Raw genomic sequence first — 20262 nt, 5'->3', positions numbered from 1 at the left:
TGTCTCAATCTTGCAAAGACAACTGAACAATTTAGAAACAAACAGCATGACCAGTATCCACATAATCAGTAAAATGTGCCAACAGTTGAATATAATGTTTTACACCGACACAAACAAGATGCCATTATACATTAAATATGTCAAAATTGATTACACCATATAACAAATGGGTACAATTCTGTCAAAGATTTAATAAAGCAAAATATTCACAGTGAGAGAGAAAAAATCTTTTTGACAGTGACAAAGACTATTTGAACTGACACAATTAGGACACAAGTTTGGTTTCAGTGTTTCACCGGCCCAGCATCTCAAGAGCAAAACAGGCACGACCCTGTATATGACCCAGAAGTGAACTAAACAATAAGGAACGGGCCAGAAGTTACACTACAGCGAGAGCATCAGAAGAGAAAACTCAACTGGGGACATTTCCTCTTTCTTGAATATATTTACTAAGACGTCCCATTAAGAAAGCCAAGAAAAATAGTTTATATAGTGCGGCCCGAGTCCTGCAACTTCAGAACATCGGGTCACAACACGCTGAGACAAAAGGTAACAACAGATTTGGCCATGCATGTGCTTAGTTTAGAATTCAAGTGCAAGCATTACAGCAATCGTAGGAGAGTTATAGTCGTCCTAGAGTCGGGTTCATGGTGTGAGCTGTGAAAATGCCTACTGTAGATGTGAGATAAGGAATGACTGTCTATTTCTCCTTGAGGAAACAGAATATCACAGTGTAAACAAGCATAGGAAAATCAAACAATATTTCCTTAAGCAAATATATAGGGCATTTACATCAGAGAACAAGGCAACAGAGCGGCCGGTGGCCTGCCATTACCCATACCCATCCTAAAATCCCAGCGAGTTCATCCGGTCCGGTGTCCTTTCCGCAACAAAGTCCCACTTCTGAACATGCAGGCCCTGGGTTTCTCCTCAATTGTCTGAATTTACTTCCTTTCCCCACCCATGGAAAGATGGATATTCAACACCACCGAGGCCGACCCATCGGCGTTCCTGCGGCGGGTCGTAGGAGCGGGGGGCCGGACTCCGCATCCCCACAGCGCGTCGTTTGACAGGGTTAGAGGTCGACCCCTTTCACCAGGGCCGTCTCCAGGGTGACGGTGAACTCATGGAGTGTGTGCAGGATGCGGGACAGGGAGTGCACCGCCGCACGGTCCCGCAGCAGAGCGCCCTCCTCGTAAGTCCGCGCTGTCAGGTGGCATTCTGCCAGCAGGGGGAGCCACTGAGAGAGGAGCCGGTCCCTGCCAATGTGAACAGGTCAATGGTCAATAATAGTCCCATTAAAGTGTAATGAAGGAAAGTATCGCATTTCAACACTGAGGAAGAGTTTGACTGCAAGACAGATGCAGAGTTGTGTACTTTCTCTTCATTCAACCACAGTAAATTGAGCAGATCATTTCAGGGTTCACCAACTTCCACCTTGCTCATAACCAGCCAATTAGTAGAAATGATGAGTAGATCTGCCACATACTTAGGTGATGAATTCAGTTTCAATCCAAAGCATCAGACACAAGTAGCAATGTCTGCTCTCTCAAAAGCACCAAGGAACAGCACTAGAACAGACTAGTACACTGATGATAATCAATTTTCTATTAACTATTATTAATATTTTACAGCATTACTGCCTTATCTGACAGCACACAGTGGAGAGTGATAGGAAAAAGAAAGAAAAATAGAGAATATCATGTGACACGGGCCATCGGCTGGACCCAAACCCGTGACATCATGATTAGCTATAGCTAATCACAGCTTGATTATCATTGTATAAATCATTTCATCAGCTTTGCATACTGTGTGTCTAGATGACCGCTTTAGCTGCGGCAGCCACAATCTCTCCCTGAAATAACTGCATGTGATGTAAATGGGTCAGTCTGGGAGCTTCTGAGACCGGTCCTGCTGCAGGCCGCTTCCTCAGGGCTTCAGGAAGGAGGACATTGTGTCGCCTTCGCACAAGATGTAGTATAGTGACCAGGAGGCTTTAAAACCACAGACTCCAATGGGGAGAATATTGGAATATTTTCCAAATGCATCCTTCTTTCTCATTTAAATCTACATCATTGACCACTCTAAGGGATTGTGCAAGTTAAATTCACAGTTCGGGCAATTTCAACTTTGAACTTGGACCCCTCACCTGATTCCCAGGCAGACGAGCAGCTGGAACTTGCCCTCCTTTCCAATGTTTCGCGGTGAGGCATTGATGGCGTTGACGTAGTGGCACAGTGAGTCACAAGGCGGGCCCTTTGGTTCTGTCGATCCGCGCAGGTCACCCATCTGATCAGCCGTCTCCATGGAAACCACTGCTTTCTCTGGGAGAGGGAGAGAGAGTTGGTGAGATCAGCAATTGTTAGTTTGTACACATGAACAGTGGAGAATAACCACGGCTCGACCTATCAATATACAAGACAGTGAGGAAAGTGATGAACTCTAGAGAAGCAAGTTAGATTGCTTGTTGACGAAACAGATCAACCATGTTGCACGCAATATGATATGTGGTGAAATTCATATTCTCTGCCACTAGATGGAGCCAGCCAGTAGAGATCAGAGATAAGTGCAACATCACTTCAGTGTTCACCGGATGCTTTGTATAAACACACACACACACACACACACACACACACACACACACACACAGCACTTACCCACAAAGTCCCACACAAACACATTCCTCTGGAAAAGCCGGTTGCACTTGAAGCCATGGAGGAGGAAGTTCTCCAGGGAGAGCACCAGCCCCCCCTCGCCACATAACAAGACGGTCAGGTTTCCCCTCTGGCAGCACAGGAATGGGAGCAGACAGATAATAGAGGCATTTTAAGCAAGAGGCTCATCCCTCACCTCCAATAAATTCCCCTCATATGAATGATAGAGGGCAATGCAATTTAGCAAAATCACCCACAGCAGTGAACTCTGTGGAACCCTCTGTATATTTTTGGGGGGATTTAAAAAGCTCTTCTTCTTTCATTTACCACTCACTGAGCGGTACTGAGCAGAAGCTTGTATATTAAAGCCGCAGTGCCTTTGCGGTGAGTCTGTTCTGAGGGGTGAGTAGCCAAGTATCTAAGTAGCTGCTATAAAAACATAATTACATTGAACTGGAGGCCCATTAGAGTTAAACTATAGTGATCCATCAACGGTCTCTCCAAGGCTTTTAACCCGGGCTTCAGAAGAGAGAAGCTAGTCCGAGACGCAGAAACAACACAGATCCGACCCGCGCTGGTGAAACTGGGTTAATGAACCGTGTTGGAGATAAACATAATGTTACCAGGGGGTCTAACAGGCTAAACACCTCGCCTCAGAGACGCTCTTCCGCTTTGCATAAACCCAACTCTCCCCATTGTACCGTTCTCTCATGAATCAGTGATGAGCTATTGGGAAGAATTTTGTCACAAGATTTTTCATTACGCCTCGGAGACATTACATACATTTTTCACTCACTGTTGATCCTGCAGAAAAAAAAAGTCTGCTGTCTGAACCAAGAGGTTAAATGAATTCAAGAGCTGGACCTGGGGGGCAACACACACTATATTAGTCACATACCTCTTGTTCCGGTTTGTGGAAGTGTTTGACAAGGTTATTTGCTGCCTCCCTCATGTCCTCTTGCACCTCGACAGCCATCATTCCTGAGAAGATTAATAAATGGAAAGAGAGAGAGAGGGAGTAAGTAAGGAAAGAAATAGGACGAGGATGAATAATGAGAAGGAGAAGGAAGAGAAAGGCAGCCAAATGGAAAGGTGATATGGGAGGAGGCTGTCATTGTAGTAAGCGTGTCAACCAGCAGGTCAGGCATTGTACTAAAGAGTGGAGCGTGTTGTTTGCCGGTAACGTACTGCTGCGGCCGGCGAGCGCTCCCAGCACCGCGCGTACACTCTGAGATGGCGAAGACAGCTCCGGAGGCGTCCCTGTCCACCTCCCAGCATCCTCCTCTCCACCTGGTGACACCAGCTGACCAATGAGAACCCTTTCCAAGCTGCCGTCACCCACGCCCTTCCCCAGCCAGCGGCCACATGGGAACCTGGAGGGGAAAGGAGACAGGACGTTTCATGACATCTGACGTAAAGGATGTGTGATTTAATTTAATTTGAAGAGGGTTACATACATACAACTGCAAGCAAATGCAGTCATGATTGTAACTTAATCCATACATGTCCATTACACCCATACTCCACCATATTTCCAGCCAATCCATCTACATATAGTATGATTAAATTGGCATCAGCATACATTTAGAGAACCCCACAATTATTTACATTCTATTTGATTGCTTTATTAGGTTTTTACTGTTTTTTATTGCTTATGTTTATATCTTTTTCTTGCTGAATCCTGTTACTTTTGCTGCTGCAATGACCCAACTATTACCCCAGGGGGTTTATTAAAATTTAATCTTATCTTATACACATTATCACACACTGCTATCCACAGCCACCGTCTTGTGGCCACAGAAATAGAATAGAACCGTCACTTCTTGATGGATCAAGGTAATTTCATTTGGCACACTTCAAGATGGCTGCCATAGCATTTTGATGTTGTAGTCATGGAAATGAGCATTGGCACAACAGATGCTGATATCCATGGCAACATTATCGAACATTCTGTGGCAGCCATCTTGAGGTGCACCAGTCAAATGACCATTCAAGAGTGCTGTTTTGATTAGGTATGGCCATTCTAATGATTCCTGTTCTGTGCTTGTACCATTAGCCACTGTGCACACCATCACAACCACTGTTTACTTATGTGACCACGATGAGGAGGAGTCAGAGGAAGAGTCTTACTTGTAGGTGTGTCCGGTGATCTCGTTGTACACCATGACAGAGTCGATCAGACACTTGGCCAGCAAGCCAGAGTTCTCCTGTCCCAGCTGCAGAGTGCTCAGCCTGCCAAGGTTCTTGCACTGAAACACACACGGACCAGAGTAAGTGTAGCGCTGCATATATCTTTGCATTTTTTATGGGTGTGTTGGCCATACTGTAAGTGGCTGTATACCGACCTGGAAAAAGATCTCTTGTGTATTCTTAGGGATCTGTCTAACTCCTGAGTCGCCCATTTCTCCTGACACACACACCCATGGGTTAACTGTTGTCATCGCAATGCTAAGCTTCTTCATGGGCATTATAACAACACGGTATGGAATACCTGGAGAGACACAGAAGGCCAAGAGCAAAGCTTTAAACATACAAGTCATTCCCTTTGCATTTGAATTGTGAAATGCAACCCATAATACTACAGAGAAAAATAAATAGGATTTTCCTTTAAGATAAGGAACGCTGATTTCTTTACTGTGTTGGTGCCAAAATAAAACATGAATAGAAGCAGAAGCAAGTCTCCAGCGTCCTTCCTCCCTTTAGAGACTTTAAAACTGCCACAGTCAACTATCCTTTAAAACCAGGGATATGCATTGGAGGGCTGAGAGTAAGCAGGTTTTCCTTCCAACCAAACACTACACAAGGTGATTTCACTGATTAGTTCCTCTACTGTGGTTGAAGTTGTGCTAATCAGTGAAATCAGCTGATGTAGTCTTTAGCTGGAATGAAAACCTGCAGCCTCCCAGCCCTCCCGTGGCACGTTTGCCTATCTCAGCTTTATGCTGTTGGATGCAGGACTTACTGATGGAGGTGAAGACGCGTGTGAAGCAGAGGTAGTCCACAGTGTTGAGAGAGAGCAGGTGGAACAAGAACTGCTCCCTTTCTTCCTCACACAGCAGGAATGCATGGGGCTTATACAGCTGCCTGTCGGAGGGAACACAGAGGAGAGGTTACTGAAGAAGAACAAATAGGGACTTACTGCAAATATCATCCTATGGATTCTATTAGTTTCTACCTGTCTGTAGGTTTGTGTTCACCGAGTGATTCTTACCTGAGTAGCTCCTGGTTTGTAAGCAGCTCTTTGAGGTGTTGAGATAGCATTTTCTTCTCCAGGGCCAAATGGATCCAGGCCCGGGCCTGTCCCACCTCAGACAGACCCTCACTCATTGTCTGGACAAACCTAGAAGGACAAAGGATAGGTTGATATGAGCAATGAGGAACAAGCTCTAAGGTTCAGCCTTTTCTCACATTGCATTTAAAGACTCTTCTATGCAACAAAGTTTTTGGTCTGCTTGTTATTTAATTTTATCATCAGGACAACCAAACTAGTGAACAAAACATATCATATCTCATAACCTCACTGGAACAGAACCAAACAAGAATAAATGATAGAGATATATGTGTGGTAAAAAGCAATTAAAAATGTATTAAAAATATTTAAAAGGTTCAAATATGGTCTTCTTTTATACCTCATTGAAAACATGTCAGTCATCAGAAGAGGCAGGGAAGCAACATTCACCTCTGCCTAAGATATTTTATTCTGTGCTTAGGTCTGAATTCTGTTTTCTTACCTGGTTTCTAATTTTTTATTTTTTCATAGAGCCCTACACAACTTCCATGCCATAAACAACTGCTACCACACTTCCCACCATCCACAGACAAAGTATGCCAGCTCTCATTACCTCATATCCTGCAGCAAAGATCCTTTCAGGAGCAGAGTGCCATCATCAAGCGTTCTCTGGTCCAACCCATTGGACACTAAACAAGCAGAGAGTTTTAACAGCTACGATCATTCAACCCTTAACTCAATGATTTGTGTAAAGAAAGATATAATAGGGTTGTGCTCTGACCTGGAGACTCAGCTGGTGCCTCCATCTTCCCCTCGGTGGCCTGGTAGTGGAGCAGATGGGACCAAAGAGCGGACTTCCCCTGTTCAGAACAAACAATGAAACCGACACACTCATCAACATTCAACCTGTTCAACCGGACATTTTTGTGTGTTCATGTGTGTGATGTAAATTTGCTTACATGGGGGGACACAGTTCCAGACATTTTTGTAGGTCATTTAGGCTAGTAAGGCACATTAAATTGGCAGTATTACTGTGTGTGTGTGTGTGTGTGTGTGTGTCTGACCTGTTTTAGCTGCAGCCCGTGGCCCCAGGTCCTCTCCAGTAGGTCACAGAGTCCGTGGATGAGCGTGTTCTCCTGCAGGCCCGTGATGTTGGCTTCTCCCTGACCCAGTTCCACACTCTCCTTCCCCATCCGCTCCATCAACATTCGTTTGGTCTGCAAAGCCAGAAACAGCATTAGCGTCTCCCATGAACCATGTCACCGTGCACTTCAGCAGGCGGGGAGAAGTCTCACCTTCAGACGGCACTCACTCAGCAGCCCATCCACAAACTCCCGGTGGGTCTGAGTGACAGCCGAAGGTGACGAGTTCAGCAGCTTAGACTGACGTAGGTTCTTCCTCCCAAATGTGTGCTTCTATTGAATAAACCAAAGGCAATAAATGAGACATAAGCACCCTAAATGCTTTGTGTGTGTGTGTGTGTGTGTGTGTGTGTGTGTGTGTGTGTGTGTGTGTGTATGCACATATGCAAGCACCTGTCTCTGCTCATTGTCCAGTCCTGAGGTTTCAGTTGTTGTTGATCTCTTGGTGTCAGTCCTGCGTGATGCTGTGACACGGCTGGACCACCTGTTCACCCGGATAACATGATATCAAAATAAAATCCAACTGTTCTCGAGTGTGTTTGTGTGTATTTACAGTGCTTGTGCATCCCTTTTGCCTATGTATGAGATACAGGTAATAACAAAGTAGACACTGGCGCTTCTTTTACAATAAGCTGCTGGCAAATACCTGGTGTTTTTATAATGTATTCTAATTGGGGAAACAGCAGGAAGGGTAGGCTCACTTGTTGGTGCTTTGACCCTGTGCAAGAACATCAGCCTGCAGCTTGGGAAAGTAGCCCTGCTGGTGACGACCCTGGCCGATCCTCATGTCCAGCAGGTGGGGGTGTATGGCTGTGTGGTCTGCCTTCAGCAGCCGGCGTTCAATGGCCTGGGCTGCAACAACACAACAACACAACGGGTAATGAGGTCGACTGTAGGTAAAATGAGTCATCTTGATATAGAATGGTGTTACGGTCTCCCGTTCTTTTGTCTGGAAAAGCATTTTTAAAAAATTCAAAAGGAGGATTTGTGTTAATATCTTACATGAACATTTCGTATTCAAGATAGGAGGTACAAAAACTGAGACTCCATGAAACCACTGGAACATACAGAACAAAATAGAGTGATATAAAGTAACTGATGTCTGAGAAAAGGGAGATAAAACAATGTCTACGAAACTGAGGAGAACGAGTCCAAATGTGAAATAGAGTGAGAAAGACGGCGAGACTGAGGCAGAACAGTGTGTCTCTGCAGAGAGGTTGGAAGGACTTCAAAGCAGAAAGTTTGAGGCATTCATTATAGGACACAATGTGCGCTCCTCCCCTGATGTACTGCTTATTCCCAGCCCCTATCTTGCAGTTCCCCCCTCTCTTTTTCACCAATTCCACCCATTTCTTTTCCCCTTCATATCAGATTCTGTCCCATCCCTTTCGTGTTTCAACTCTATTTCAATCAAAATCAAATAATATGATGAATTTATTCATGTAGTTCACTGTTCTGGTACATGAGGTCCCTTAAGCAAGGTTTAAGCAAGGTCCTTCTTACTTTGTTCATCTTACTTTGTTCAAAAGAGAGAAAGAAATGTTGGTTTCAGAAAGGCCAAGCAGCATAATCAACATATAAAGCCAACGAGAGTGGCAGATGGAGACAGATTTGCAGATCTCCTCTACAAAATCTGGCAGCCTCTTTAATCACCATATGGGAATTTCCCTCAGTCCATTAGTGGGGGTTTTCAATTTATTTTCTTACTGTATAGTGTCTAAATGCTGTGGAAAAAACTAGTAAAACCCCATGATGTTGCCCTTGGTTAGTCACAAGCTGTTATTCCAATTTAGGGCTTTTTAAAATGATTTTATAATTTAAATCAAAAGTGCCAAAGTGCCACTCATTGTGGATGTCATTGCCTAATAAGAAGATGCAGGAGAAAACAATATTGACACTTTCCGCCCATGAGACCAAAACTATATATGGCAGCAAACTTGGGTGTATTTAGGAGATTGCAATGATACTTAGGAAAGAAATCTTTTCATGTAATTCTTAGATGAGCAACTATGGACCTTTTTTATTCACTTTGAAGTTAAATTTTGTGCGGAATTGAGTCAAACCTTGCCAGCATTATAAATAAACTGGAACAAAGGTTAGCCAAATGAGATAGTGCAAGAACAGTAACATCTATGAAAATAACAGAAAAAGGCTAGATAATAACCTTTTTAAAGGAAAGTGGGCAGTCCAGCCAACTTTTAATCAGCATTTCTATTTACTCAGACAGTTGGAAAGCAAAGAGGGAGACAGAGGAGGGAAGACACAGGAGAGAAAGCTCTGGCAGGATTTGATCCTCAGCCAGCAGCGGTGCATTTGTAGCTCCAGAGGCAGCGGCCTTCACCACTCAATTATCTCTGAGCACAGCATCGTTGAATTCACTAGGTAAAACTCCAAGGAAGTTAAGCCAGGTTAGGACAAGGACTCATTATAAGGACTTTCCTGGTGAGGAAGATAACTTAAAGCAACCACTTTCCATGAGATATGAAGCACAAAAAAATATGAGCCAGAATTTGTTTGTCATGTTTTTGTGTTTTTTGATAAATGCTAGAATAACTGAGGGAAACTGCTGTTTGTTTAAAATGCCTTCCAACTTTTATCTCGGTGTGGTTTTACAAACATTCTGGCTTGTGAGATAAAACTGTTTATCTTGTAACTTATCTTGCAACAATAGGATGTAGCCCTATAATCCATCTTCTTTAGTTCCTGAACACCTTCACAGTACCTGACTCAAAGAGCATGGTGCACTTCCGGTAGCGGCAGCTGCGGGAATCCTCCTCGTCCGTGTCGTACAGCCGCTCTCTCTCCAGGCGGCTGTCGAACAGCTGCTGCAGCGGCTCCCTGTCCGCCCAGCGAGAGATCACCTTCCCATCCACAAAGGAGGAAAACATGGCCGTCTCCAGGAACCGGGACAAGAAGTGCAGGTGGGTCGCAGGCTGGACTGAGAGGAAGGAACCCTGGAACAGTCAAAACCACATGTTAACACTTTTATAAAACCGTCTACATGGGCAGGGGAATATTGTTTCATATCATGATCACAAATATTTGACAAAAAAACAGACTGGAGATCATAAGAGGCCTATTTGGACATAATATGCATGTGGATCTAATAGATACAGTTGGCGTTACGTCATCGACTTGTGGGCGTGGTCACCGTGGGGGAAAACAACGGGTCCCCCCCAATTGAAACTAATGGTACAAGCGCCAAATCTGACATTGTAAAATGCGAAAACTACTGATCAAATAATGGAAAATAAGTAAGAATAAAAGAAGTTATATGGAGGGGCTAGGTCAAAAGGACTTGGCTAGATATAACGCAAAACTATCCATAGTCGGAACTGATTGTCCTTACTCCATGAAAGAACGGACAAATGATCCTACACAATGGCCAGATGTGTCATTCCCAGACATTTTCTGTTACCTTATTGAATCGCCCGGTAAGCTAGCACATTGGAATTTTAGATTTACAACTAGAAAATTACATTTCCTGTATAAAATGCGAGTGTGATTGCCGGGAACAAACCTCGTCATGCCTTCTTTCCTTACATGGTTATGGCTAATATAGTGAATTTATGCAGCCATGCCAATAAAGCAAATTTCATTGCAATCTTGTTCATGCATTTACAGAACACATTGCTGGCCCATGACAAATAAATATGTTATAGGAGGGTGCATTCCCTTTGCTATTATTGCCTGTCTGCTGTCTTCTCACTACTACATGGTGTATGTACCTACAAGGTGTGTGTACAAGAACAAAGTTCAGGATTTGTATGTTTATTTGCCGTGCAGTGCACGACACAGCAGCTTTTCCACATATCCTTCTTTGTTTTTAGACTTTAGAAAAGGCAAAACTAAAGAATGTTTTCATAGCGCGCAGCCAAGATCAGTACTTCCCAGTGATTTGTTTTCCCCTACGTCGGCTGACAGAAATTATGTTTTCCTCCTGTGCCGACTGTATCTATAGGCCTATTCACTGTAATAACTTTAATAACTTTATTTTTTATAGCACCATTCATACATAGAATGCAACTCAAAGTACTTTACATAAAATAAATGCATTAAAACATTTACAAGCAAAAGCAAAAATTTCAAGCAAAATCAAAAACACAAGCAAAAGCAAAACAGAAATTAAAACAGTAATTTGTCTAGTAAAATGACATTAAAAAAGAAAGAAAAAAGTAGCTACGGATAATAATAAATAGGTAAGTAAGGATAATAATAAAAAAATAGTTGATCTACTTGAGTACCTTGTCAAAGCTGAATGTCCCCTCCCGGTTGCTCAGCCAGGAGTCCAGATCAGGAGCGCTGTGAATGACAAACTCCTCATATTTGCCAAACATGGTAGCAAACCGGCCGGCGAACACCTCCCTCAGCTGTACGTTCATCTTCGCAGACTTCAGCTCCTCCTCCTCCTCCTCAAACACACGTCCCAGCGTCTTCCCTCCATCTGACGGTTTCCCTCCTCCACACCTCCTCGCCAGCGCCTGCAGCCTCTCCAGCACAGCCAGTTCCTCCCCTCCGAGGTTCCCGTTCCTTCTGTCCTCCATCAGATCCTCCAGGACCAGGCTGCTGAGGCAGGGGGAGGTGGCGGCGGCAGGCTTAGTGGTCACACCCCCCTGTGGAGGGAGGCCGAAACGCAGCAGCACCTCACTCAGCTCCTGGATGAGCTCCGTCTGGTCCGGAAACAAAGGAAGGTCCTCAGGTGCCTCAACACAGTGGTTGTCAATGTCCACAAAACACAGGTTGGCCTGTGCAGGAGACAAACAGACAAACAAGACAGATCAGAATATGTGCTACCTGAATGCTGCCACTAAAACCAGTTTTCAATTGACTCACCCAACAGATAATCATAATAGGTTTAACCACTCACAGTGTACGGACTCTTATTCATCGCATGTAGACAAAGTAGTTAAGCTTTAATAGCACTGGGGCAAGTGTAGAAACATCCAATTAAGATCAGAGAGGGAGATTTACATTGCATTAATGGATTCTTGGCATTTTACCACGATAAGCTCCCAGAGACTCCAACATATTAGCGTATGAAGGATTATCAAACGATTACAGTTATCACTTACACAGGAGAGATACGAGAAAAAGGCAAAATTAGACAAGCAAGACTTCCGCACTGGCAAACAAACAACAAAATCGTGCAAAAACTGTACTTGTAAAGGTGCTGAGCAATGAATAGTAGATAGTCAACATTTTAAGGAGAATTTATGCACCGATAATAAAACTGCATCTCAGAGCAGCAGTGGGGAACAGCCCAGTCAGCAGCAACACAACCTTCAACAGTGACCTCTGACAGTCAGTTCACTGCCTCAGGGGAAGTTGGGAGATGAACTGTAGAGTGGACAGCTGCAGACTCACCCTCGCCCCAGCAGACTACTCCCTGTAGCTTCATGCTGCCCTATCTCTTCCTACCCAACATGTCTTTCCATCAGGAGAGAAGCCAAAGTAAAGGATGAAACTATATATTCAAGTTTTGGATTGATTTTGCATAACATATTCGATTCAGGGCAGTCAAATCACAAATAAGTCAATAAAATTAGTCAACTGGAGGCACCTGCAGTGACTAACACAGACTCACACATGTATGATTAAAATGCTTTACACTTACTTCTTGCTTGCTATTGCAATTTACCACCCATACATCAACTTGCACAATTCCAGAAATAAGCGGCGATCCCTAATTCGCATTAATTATTCACTTTGTCAGATTTTTCTGGAACTCTAATGCTCAGTGTTTTTCCTTTCATCGCCCCAAGCTTTCTTTCTACTGGCTCCTTTCTGGGGCAGAGCTACATCAAAGACGCTCTTGTGAGATGCTCATGCAGCACAGTGTGATCTTTCGGTGTGGATGGAGAATTGGATTTGTAGAAAGAGGGGGGGGGGGGGGGGGGCTCTGAGGAACTGCATCGTCTGAGTTTGCCAGGCCGGAGGCAGGGGGCATATTATTATGCACGCAGAATGGAGGAGATTAGCAAAAAGGCTAGAAGAATGCTGCAGAAATTTTTAGATCCTTCTGTATGAATGTTTATTGGAACGTGTGATGTTATGGACTAGAACATGTGCCTCCTGGAATGCTGATGTTACAAACAGAAACGTGACACTGAGAACTACAGATGCAGTACGCATAAAACCCCTTGTTTAGTACTGTACCTCATGCGGTAGGTGGAGGGAGGATCGCTGAGCCCCATCTCTCCGCTGGATACCCATGAAGAACGGCACAGGCGCGTCCAGGAGGTGATGTAACGGCGCCGGCAGGATGGGCAGGTAGATGTTTTGCCACTGGAACGGGAACAGCAAGGTAGTGACACCCTCTGCCACTGTCATCAAACGCTGATAGTCTGGGGAGACGAGGGAGGCAAGATGGAGAGAGGACATAAAAATCACCTCAGAGTACCAAGGGAAAACCTACTTTCCAAGCAATCCAAAGTAAATCCCCTCAATAAAGAGTGGTTACCTTGAGAGTAGAGCAGGACCTGCATCTCCAGAAGTACACAGGTAAGCAGCTGCACCATATTGTCGACGCCCAGCAGGGAGAAGGCCTCTCCGAGCGGGAAGTCGCCCAGCGGGAGCTCACCCGGGCCGGGCCGCTGGCACACGATGGGCCCCTGCACCCCGTGGAACCTCAGCGACCTGCCGGGAGGAGGCAGGGGCACCTCGTACAGGATGTTGTGGATGTAGCTCTCCAGAGGGAGGGGCGGGGCCGTGTGCGACGTCACCGCCTGGTGCAGCTGGGACAGGAACTGGCGAGCGGCCTGAAGGAAGGGGAGCGGCGTGAGGAGGCAGAGGGCTTTGGACACGTACAGGGTGTCCCGCGCCGAGTCGAAGGAGCCCGCGCAGCCGAGGCAGGCGGACAGCCCGGCCAGGGACTCGGCGTCTGACTCGTCCAAGCTGCTCACGAGCGAGTCCATGCTGGAGGTGGAGGGCGAGGAGGCAGACGACGTGGAGGAAGAGGGAGAGGAGGCCGACGAGGAGGAGTGGTGCTCCACATGGTGCATCTGGTAGAGCGTCTGCATGGCGGTGGTGATCTGAGCGCTCGTCACCTCCTCGTAGAAGGTGTGGACAAAGCCGTAGGAGCGCGTGCCATCGTCAGTAGCAACAGTGAAGGAGTGGAACTGGGGCTCAAGGCTGTCGGCCTGTGTGCGGAAGGCCAAACCCCTCGGCATGCAAAGCTTAGGAGAGAGGGATGAGGAATGAGGAGGAGCAATGGAAAAAGTGTGGGAGAGGGTTGAGAATAGAGAGGCAGAGGGAGAAACAAATTGTTAAACACTAACCCTTCTGATACTGATACTGTGCATAAGTGGGTTTTGTAATCATTGCAACATAACATTTGAAAATGGGGTTTGTATAATATCATCATCATTGACACATTTTACTGACACAATGACATTAAGTACTTTAGGTACTTTAGTGTCTCTGGGAGGCTGTTCACAGCAAATTTTGATATGATGTCCATTTTACTCGATTAAATTGAATTTGATTCTGTTAACAATTCTTTTGGGACTAAAACATCATATTGACCTGCTTATCCAACAGACAACAAAACAAACAAAACAAACATGAAAATGTTCTGTGTATTTGGACAAAACAGAGTTTGTATTCTGTGGGGAACAGAGAACAAGCAAAGACACAGTGGAGTAGCGCGGGCTCTTAGTGCACATTTTTCATGAGCTGAATTTGTTATCTTGTTGTTCTGTTTGTCCTCTCAGTTGTAACATTATTCATGTGGACTGGTTGGAAGAATTACAAAACATTTGCCCTCAAAACAGGGCAAATCTCGCCCATCTTTATCATTGAATAAACAATTGTGAGAGAAAATGGCCAACGCTAAAAGAGATCCTTTGTATACAATCCAGTATCTCACCATGTTGACAGCATCTTTATTGAAGGGGTTCCTGTCTGTGCTTTCAGGATAGTGGACCAGGACCTTTGACTTAAAGGACCTTCGAATGGGGCTCTGCTCAAAGCCCTCACCTGGGAGAGAGACAGAGATAAAGACAGAGACAGAGAGAGAGAGAGAGAGTTATGACACAGCCGTATGAGTGCAGAGAGATAGATGACCTTCATCGCTGCAGAGGCAGAATTCATAAGGAGCGGACACAATAGAGGACACTAAAGTCTGTGCAAAAGCACAGACAGCACAACCTTGTCTGACACCGGCTAAAAAAAACACTCCTCTATTGTCAACAGCAAGACAGAGGTTAGACAGTAGGGGCCATTCTGCAGCAAAGAGGGGGAAACCCTGCCAAGACTTATGTAACTCAACTCATTACCATAGAGATAGACTGGAGAAGCCGGTACAACACCCCACATCCCCGTCACTCTGCAGTAGGAACCTCTTTTCACTTCTAGGACGCACATAGAACAAACATACTGACATAAAAGAAACTGATTCGTTATACATCAGGGAGGCTCTGGAGAAAGGATGAGAGATTTCTATATTAGAGTTACACAAATGGGTTGAATTTGCATTACCTGCAAAAAAGAAAATCTATTATGCATTCCTACATTCACAACGCATACATTTGATGCATTGCCCTGTCTGGCTGAAGTCTCTCCTCTGTCACACTCTCTGCACCTTGTGTCAGCTTCCGGCTCCAGTTACATAAAGAGTGGCGTTTGTGTGTGAGTACCTGGGTGCATGGAGAGGAGCTGCTGAATAAGAGAGAGCGACTAAGAGGGAGAGAAAGAAAGTGTGTGTGTGATTGTGTGAGTCAGTGAGTGAGTGACTCACTGAGAGCCTGAGTAATGAGTGAGGCACTCTCATTCTTCCAGTTTCTAAGGGGATGCCCTTGTACTCTTGACTGAATTCCTTGTTTAATTAATAGATTCTCAAAGTTCAATAGGTGTAACTGACATCACTGCATTGCAAGAACAAAAACAACTGCGAAAGGCAAACGACTGTCAGCTTTGACGCATTTATTAAGCAGCATCCACCTGCCTCCGAGATGACGCACAAGAACCTGCGAAAGGAAACGGCGCCGTAGGCAGAGCGAGAAGGATCCACACACACAGTTAAATTGAGTCAGACTAGCAGGTGGGAGAGAGGAGCTAATGCATTACTATGACGAGAGGGGGAGGCAATGTTCTTTGCCAAGGATACGCATTAGCGTTGGTGTGGAGAGGACTAACAGGGAAACAAACAGGGAGCAACAACAACCTGCACCCTCTCCAATTCCTAACTGGCATGACATCCAGAGATCATGTTGTCACAGCGAAGTTGAGAGTTGAGGCGCTGATATCTTTGGAGGGCTAAATGATGAAAAAATGGAAGAGAGGGAGAGAGAATGAGAGCGAGAGACAAAGAGAGAGAGACAGAGAGAGAGAGAGAGAATCCAGCCTCACAGAAAGACATCTAGTTGCCATGGTAGCATTTCCGCTGTGGCGCTGTGGCCTTGAAGATAGCCGTCAAGACGGAGCTCGTCAGCAGTTACATCATCCTGACTGTCACCACTTGACCCAATTGAGACCCACACTCCTCCTGACACAACTTCCCACCCTAGGGATCACACAACCCCAAAACTCACTCAAATGCAGTCTCTCTCTCTCTCCCTCTCTCTCTCTCTCTCTGAGCTAACAGAATAGATGAAGAGGGAGGTGGAGGGTGGTTTGTTTCGGTCTTCAAATGAAAGCTTAAATGGTTGTTCCAGTTAGGCTGTAATTATCATACTGTTGCCTCCTCCTACTGCTTACACACACACACACACACACACACACACACACACACACAAAACCATTGCCCTACGAGCTGGGGTACCCTTCACATACATCATCAGTTCTTGAAAGTCATTATCATTGTCACTGTAATATCAATATTATGCATGTTGTTGGTGGACAAAGACAAAAAAGGGTTTAATATTCGTTCCACGGCTGAGAGATTCATCACAGAGATTAATGCGTCCCAAATGGTCTCCCATCAAGACAGGAAGGCTTCATCAGGGATGATTGAACAGACATAAAGGTAGACATCTGTCATACTCACCAACTCAATTACCCCCACCAGCTCATTCATCACATCATTAGATGAGTAGATGAGAAAGGGAGATATAAAAAAGTGGATTAAAATGACAGCAAATGCCAACTGGGCCTTCAGTTAAGAAGAGTTTTTCATTTTTGGCTCAAACAACTGAAAGCCCCGTGTCTTCGCATTCGAAATTTGACCGTTCACTGAAGGTGAGTCATAAAACTAAATGACAAAATGTGCCTTTCATCTCAGCCTGAGACATGATGCTGCCTCATATGCTTAGAATAAAGGATGAAAGTATGTGCTGTGTAGCTGAGACTGAAAATAGGATAACTCAGGCTGGATATTCTGCTTACAAAGGAAACCAAAGATAACTGCAAAATCTAATGGGATGCATGCTTGACTTAAATACCACTTGTCTCTCCAATCAGTTCACTACTAAGAAGCAGATCTCAAACGGCTAGTGTGATCCTGCCCTCCACTGATGTCATCCCCTGTGACAGTCATCTGCCCCGGGCCGGAGCTGCAGCCACGGCAATTCAGCATTCCAACAGGGAACGTCATGTGAAATTTGATTAGGCTGCAGAAAACACAGTGGCATCTATTGAGAAGCCAACAAGAGCAGATTGTCCCTCGGCAGGCATTCACTAATTACACACACACACAGACAGACAGGAACACACACATCTAACAATTTGCTCAAACGTATAGGCTAAGGCTGCTGTACATGAAAGAATAAACATCCCTCGATAGATTTTTAGCTGGTGAAATAGATAGAAAACAAAGACACAAACACACACACACAAATCCCTTGAAAGGAGCAACCCCCCGCTGCAGTGGATGGGATATGAGATGACCTGCTGTTACATAAGCAGATTGGTGGAGCTCAGATCTACTAGCCAGCGGTGCTGCCACTCGCCACAGGGAGCCAGCCATCACTGACCTCACTGGTCAGTTACAACACTAAATAATCCATCTGGAATTGTAGCATGCAATAAAGTGATACTGTGTGTTTGTTCCCTTCAACATATGATATGCGCCTCATCCCACAGATACTTGTTTTTCTTGTCCCACTTAATACTTCACTTTTATCCAAAAGCATTGTTGTGGCTGAAAAAAGTCAGCTGTTTTACCAAGGCTGGGTCTGGTTTTAGAGCCATCTTCTCCCCGAGGAGCTGCTCTACATAAGCAGACATTCTGCTACCAAGAATACAGGGAGAATACAGGGTGTGACTATTGTTCCAGCCCCGTGATTCAAACCTGAAGCTGGCACTGTAAAGGTTTTAGTATTCAGGTGTTTGCAGCACACTCGTGTGGTGCTTTCTCCTCACTTAAACACACAAAGAGCCAGGCACACACAGCAGAACACGTGCGGCCCTCACAGGGGGCTTCTGGGTGAATCTCCCTCTTAATCCCAGAGTCAACAACTTCAAGAAAGCAATGGGACCTAATATCTCTATTTCTAGCAGCGCATCAGACAGAGACATTAAGATATCCATAGTGTCAATGGTAACAATCCACCATGAGCACTTAACACAAGGCCACATCACTGTGGCTGTCATCACCGTGGCAACCCAAAACCACCACCATCCACTTGCCTTCAACCTCCTTCACTGCTTTTGGTTGAGAAGAATGGGTTTGTGTGATTTGAGTGTGAAGTCGTTTTGTTTGGCATGGTGAAATATACGGCCATATGGGTCCAGGAAGATGACAAGAGAACTGTTCAGGGAGGCTGTAACTAGTCACCAAAGAGATTATCACTGCTTTTTGAGTCACATAACTGTAATCTGGGAGGTCTCACAGACACACACACACACACACACACACACACACACACACACACAGTCCTAGGTTAACAGCGGTCCACAGAGGATATACTGCTTTGCAGCTCCATCTGTGTTACAGCATCAGTGGGCAGCACAGGATATTGTTGTCCTCTGCTCAACCCTTCTCTTCTCTATTCTGTCCCCAGGTGTAGTGGATGACTAGCAGAAACCAATAAAGCTGTATTCTCTGTAGGCTTATTACACTGCCTTGAGTATCTGTCAAAACATACTGAGCAGGATGGGAGTAGGTGCAATCGTGTATTTTCCATTAATCCACCCATAGGTGTTTAAAAAAACAATGTAGGACAAGATATGCGGCAATAACAGGCTGTCCTAATGTTGTTTTTTTTAATAAGGAGACAATGGTCACTTCGCTGAAATACCTCAGTTCAACAAAAACAAGACGTTGCACGACCATCATCCTCTGGGGTTTCTCATTTACTCTCTTTCTGTCCCCATATGTAAAATACATGTCATCATCAACACAATTGTTTAGACATGGGGTACGTTTCAAAATACATCAAATTTGCCAAAAAAAATTGTTTGTACATGCAGATGACATTCATTTAAAATCTAGTGCTTGCAGATATATGGTGTCAACAGCGCTTTGGAAGAGGAATGTATCGTCCAAAACACATTCTGGTGAATGTCATCTACACGTATAAATACATTTCTGGGCCAATGTTTTGTATAATTTGACACGTGTCATTAAACATATCGTGATGTGTTTTTTCTGCAGTATATATTTGTTAATTTCAGATTTATTGTCAAACCCACCTGCTAAATCGTCGGGTTCGAGGCCCGTCTCCGTATCCACTCCACACACAACAAAATAGTGGGCGAAACGGCAAGAAGCCGATCCTGTGGCCGCAGCGGTCCCGTTCATCCTCGATGTTATTTGGTGTGAGCTCCGTTTACTTCTACTTAATGTTGTCGATGGTCATAGTGGATGCGTCTGATCCTAAATATTTCTGACCCTCGTCCTTTTCTTATCCTTGCGATGACTCGCTCGCCTGCCTGCTGCACTTGCGCTGCTCAGCGGTCCGACTCTGATGCGCCGTGGATCTGATGTTGGTCACCTCGTTTGTTCAGAGGGGGAGGAGGCTGTAGGCCCGGGAGAGAGGGAGGGGGGGGAGAGAGAGAGAGAGAGAGAGAGAGAGAGAGAGAGAGAGAGAGAGAGAGAGAGAGAGAGAGAGAGAGAGAGAGAGGAGAGAGAGAGAGAGAGAGAGAGAGAGAGAGAGAGGGAGAGAGAGAGAGAGAGAGAGAGATGCACAGACAAAGACACATCATCAGTGGTAAAACACACTGGGTTTCATTAAAGTGGGGGACGTCGCAATGATTCATTACCTGCGACCAAATGGACAAAGTCACGATTTGTGAAAATTAAGATGTCATAGTGAATAGTCAGGCCTAGTTGATTTTTATCTAATTTTACATCTAAATC

The 20262-nt window shown here is 44.9% G+C and overlaps 1 protein-coding gene across 2 annotated transcripts; it reads right to left on the bottom strand.

Moving 5' to 3' along the window:
* Positions 1-1075: 1075 nt before the first annotated feature.
* On the bottom strand, positions 1076-19704 carry LOC144538588 (DENN domain-containing protein 5B-like). Of its 2 annotated transcripts, none has more exons than XM_078283311.1 (21): positions 19596-19704; positions 14893-15002; positions 13486-14200; positions 13182-13369; positions 11270-11770; positions 9748-9979; positions 7727-7877; positions 7419-7509; positions 7179-7298; positions 6948-7100; positions 6665-6743; positions 6497-6572; positions 5866-5994; positions 5617-5738; positions 5000-5145; positions 4785-4903; positions 3843-4027; positions 3553-3635; positions 2658-2784; positions 2150-2324; positions 1076-1259 (listed from the first exon to the last, which is right to left on the bottom strand). In XM_078283311.1, the coding sequence occupies exons 1-21, from the start codon at positions 19702-19704 to the stop codon at positions 1076-1078; spliced, it is 3795 nt and encodes a 1264-aa protein (XP_078139437.1). The 2 variants fall into 2 exon arrangements, with proteins under 2 accessions (XP_078139437.1, XP_078139436.1); XM_078283310.1 differs by having other exon boundaries at positions 7419-7514; positions 7729-7877.
* Between the last annotated feature and the right edge of the window lie 558 nt (positions 19705-20262).

This window comes from Centroberyx gerrardi, chromosome 4 (assembly GCF_048128805.1).
Source record: "Centroberyx gerrardi isolate f3 chromosome 4, fCenGer3.hap1.cur.20231027, whole genome shotgun sequence".
Classification (NCBI taxonomy): Eukaryota; Metazoa; Chordata; class Actinopteri; order Beryciformes; family Berycidae; genus Centroberyx; species Centroberyx gerrardi.
This window is presented reverse-complemented; position numbering and strand designations above follow the sequence as displayed.

Coding starts and splice junctions, on each gene's coding strand:
- LOC144538588 (XM_078283310.1), bottom strand. CDS start 19,704: ATGAACGGGACCGCTGCGGCCACAGGATCGGCTTCTTGCCGTTTCGCC. Junction 15,003..19,595: donor CGAACCCGACGATTTAGCAG/GTGGGTTTGACA, acceptor TCTCTCTCCCAG/GTGAGGGCTTTGAGCAGAGC. Junction 7,299..7,418: donor TGGACAATGAGCAGAGACAG/GTGCTTGCATAT, acceptor TTTATTCAATAG/AAGCACACATTTGGGAGGAA.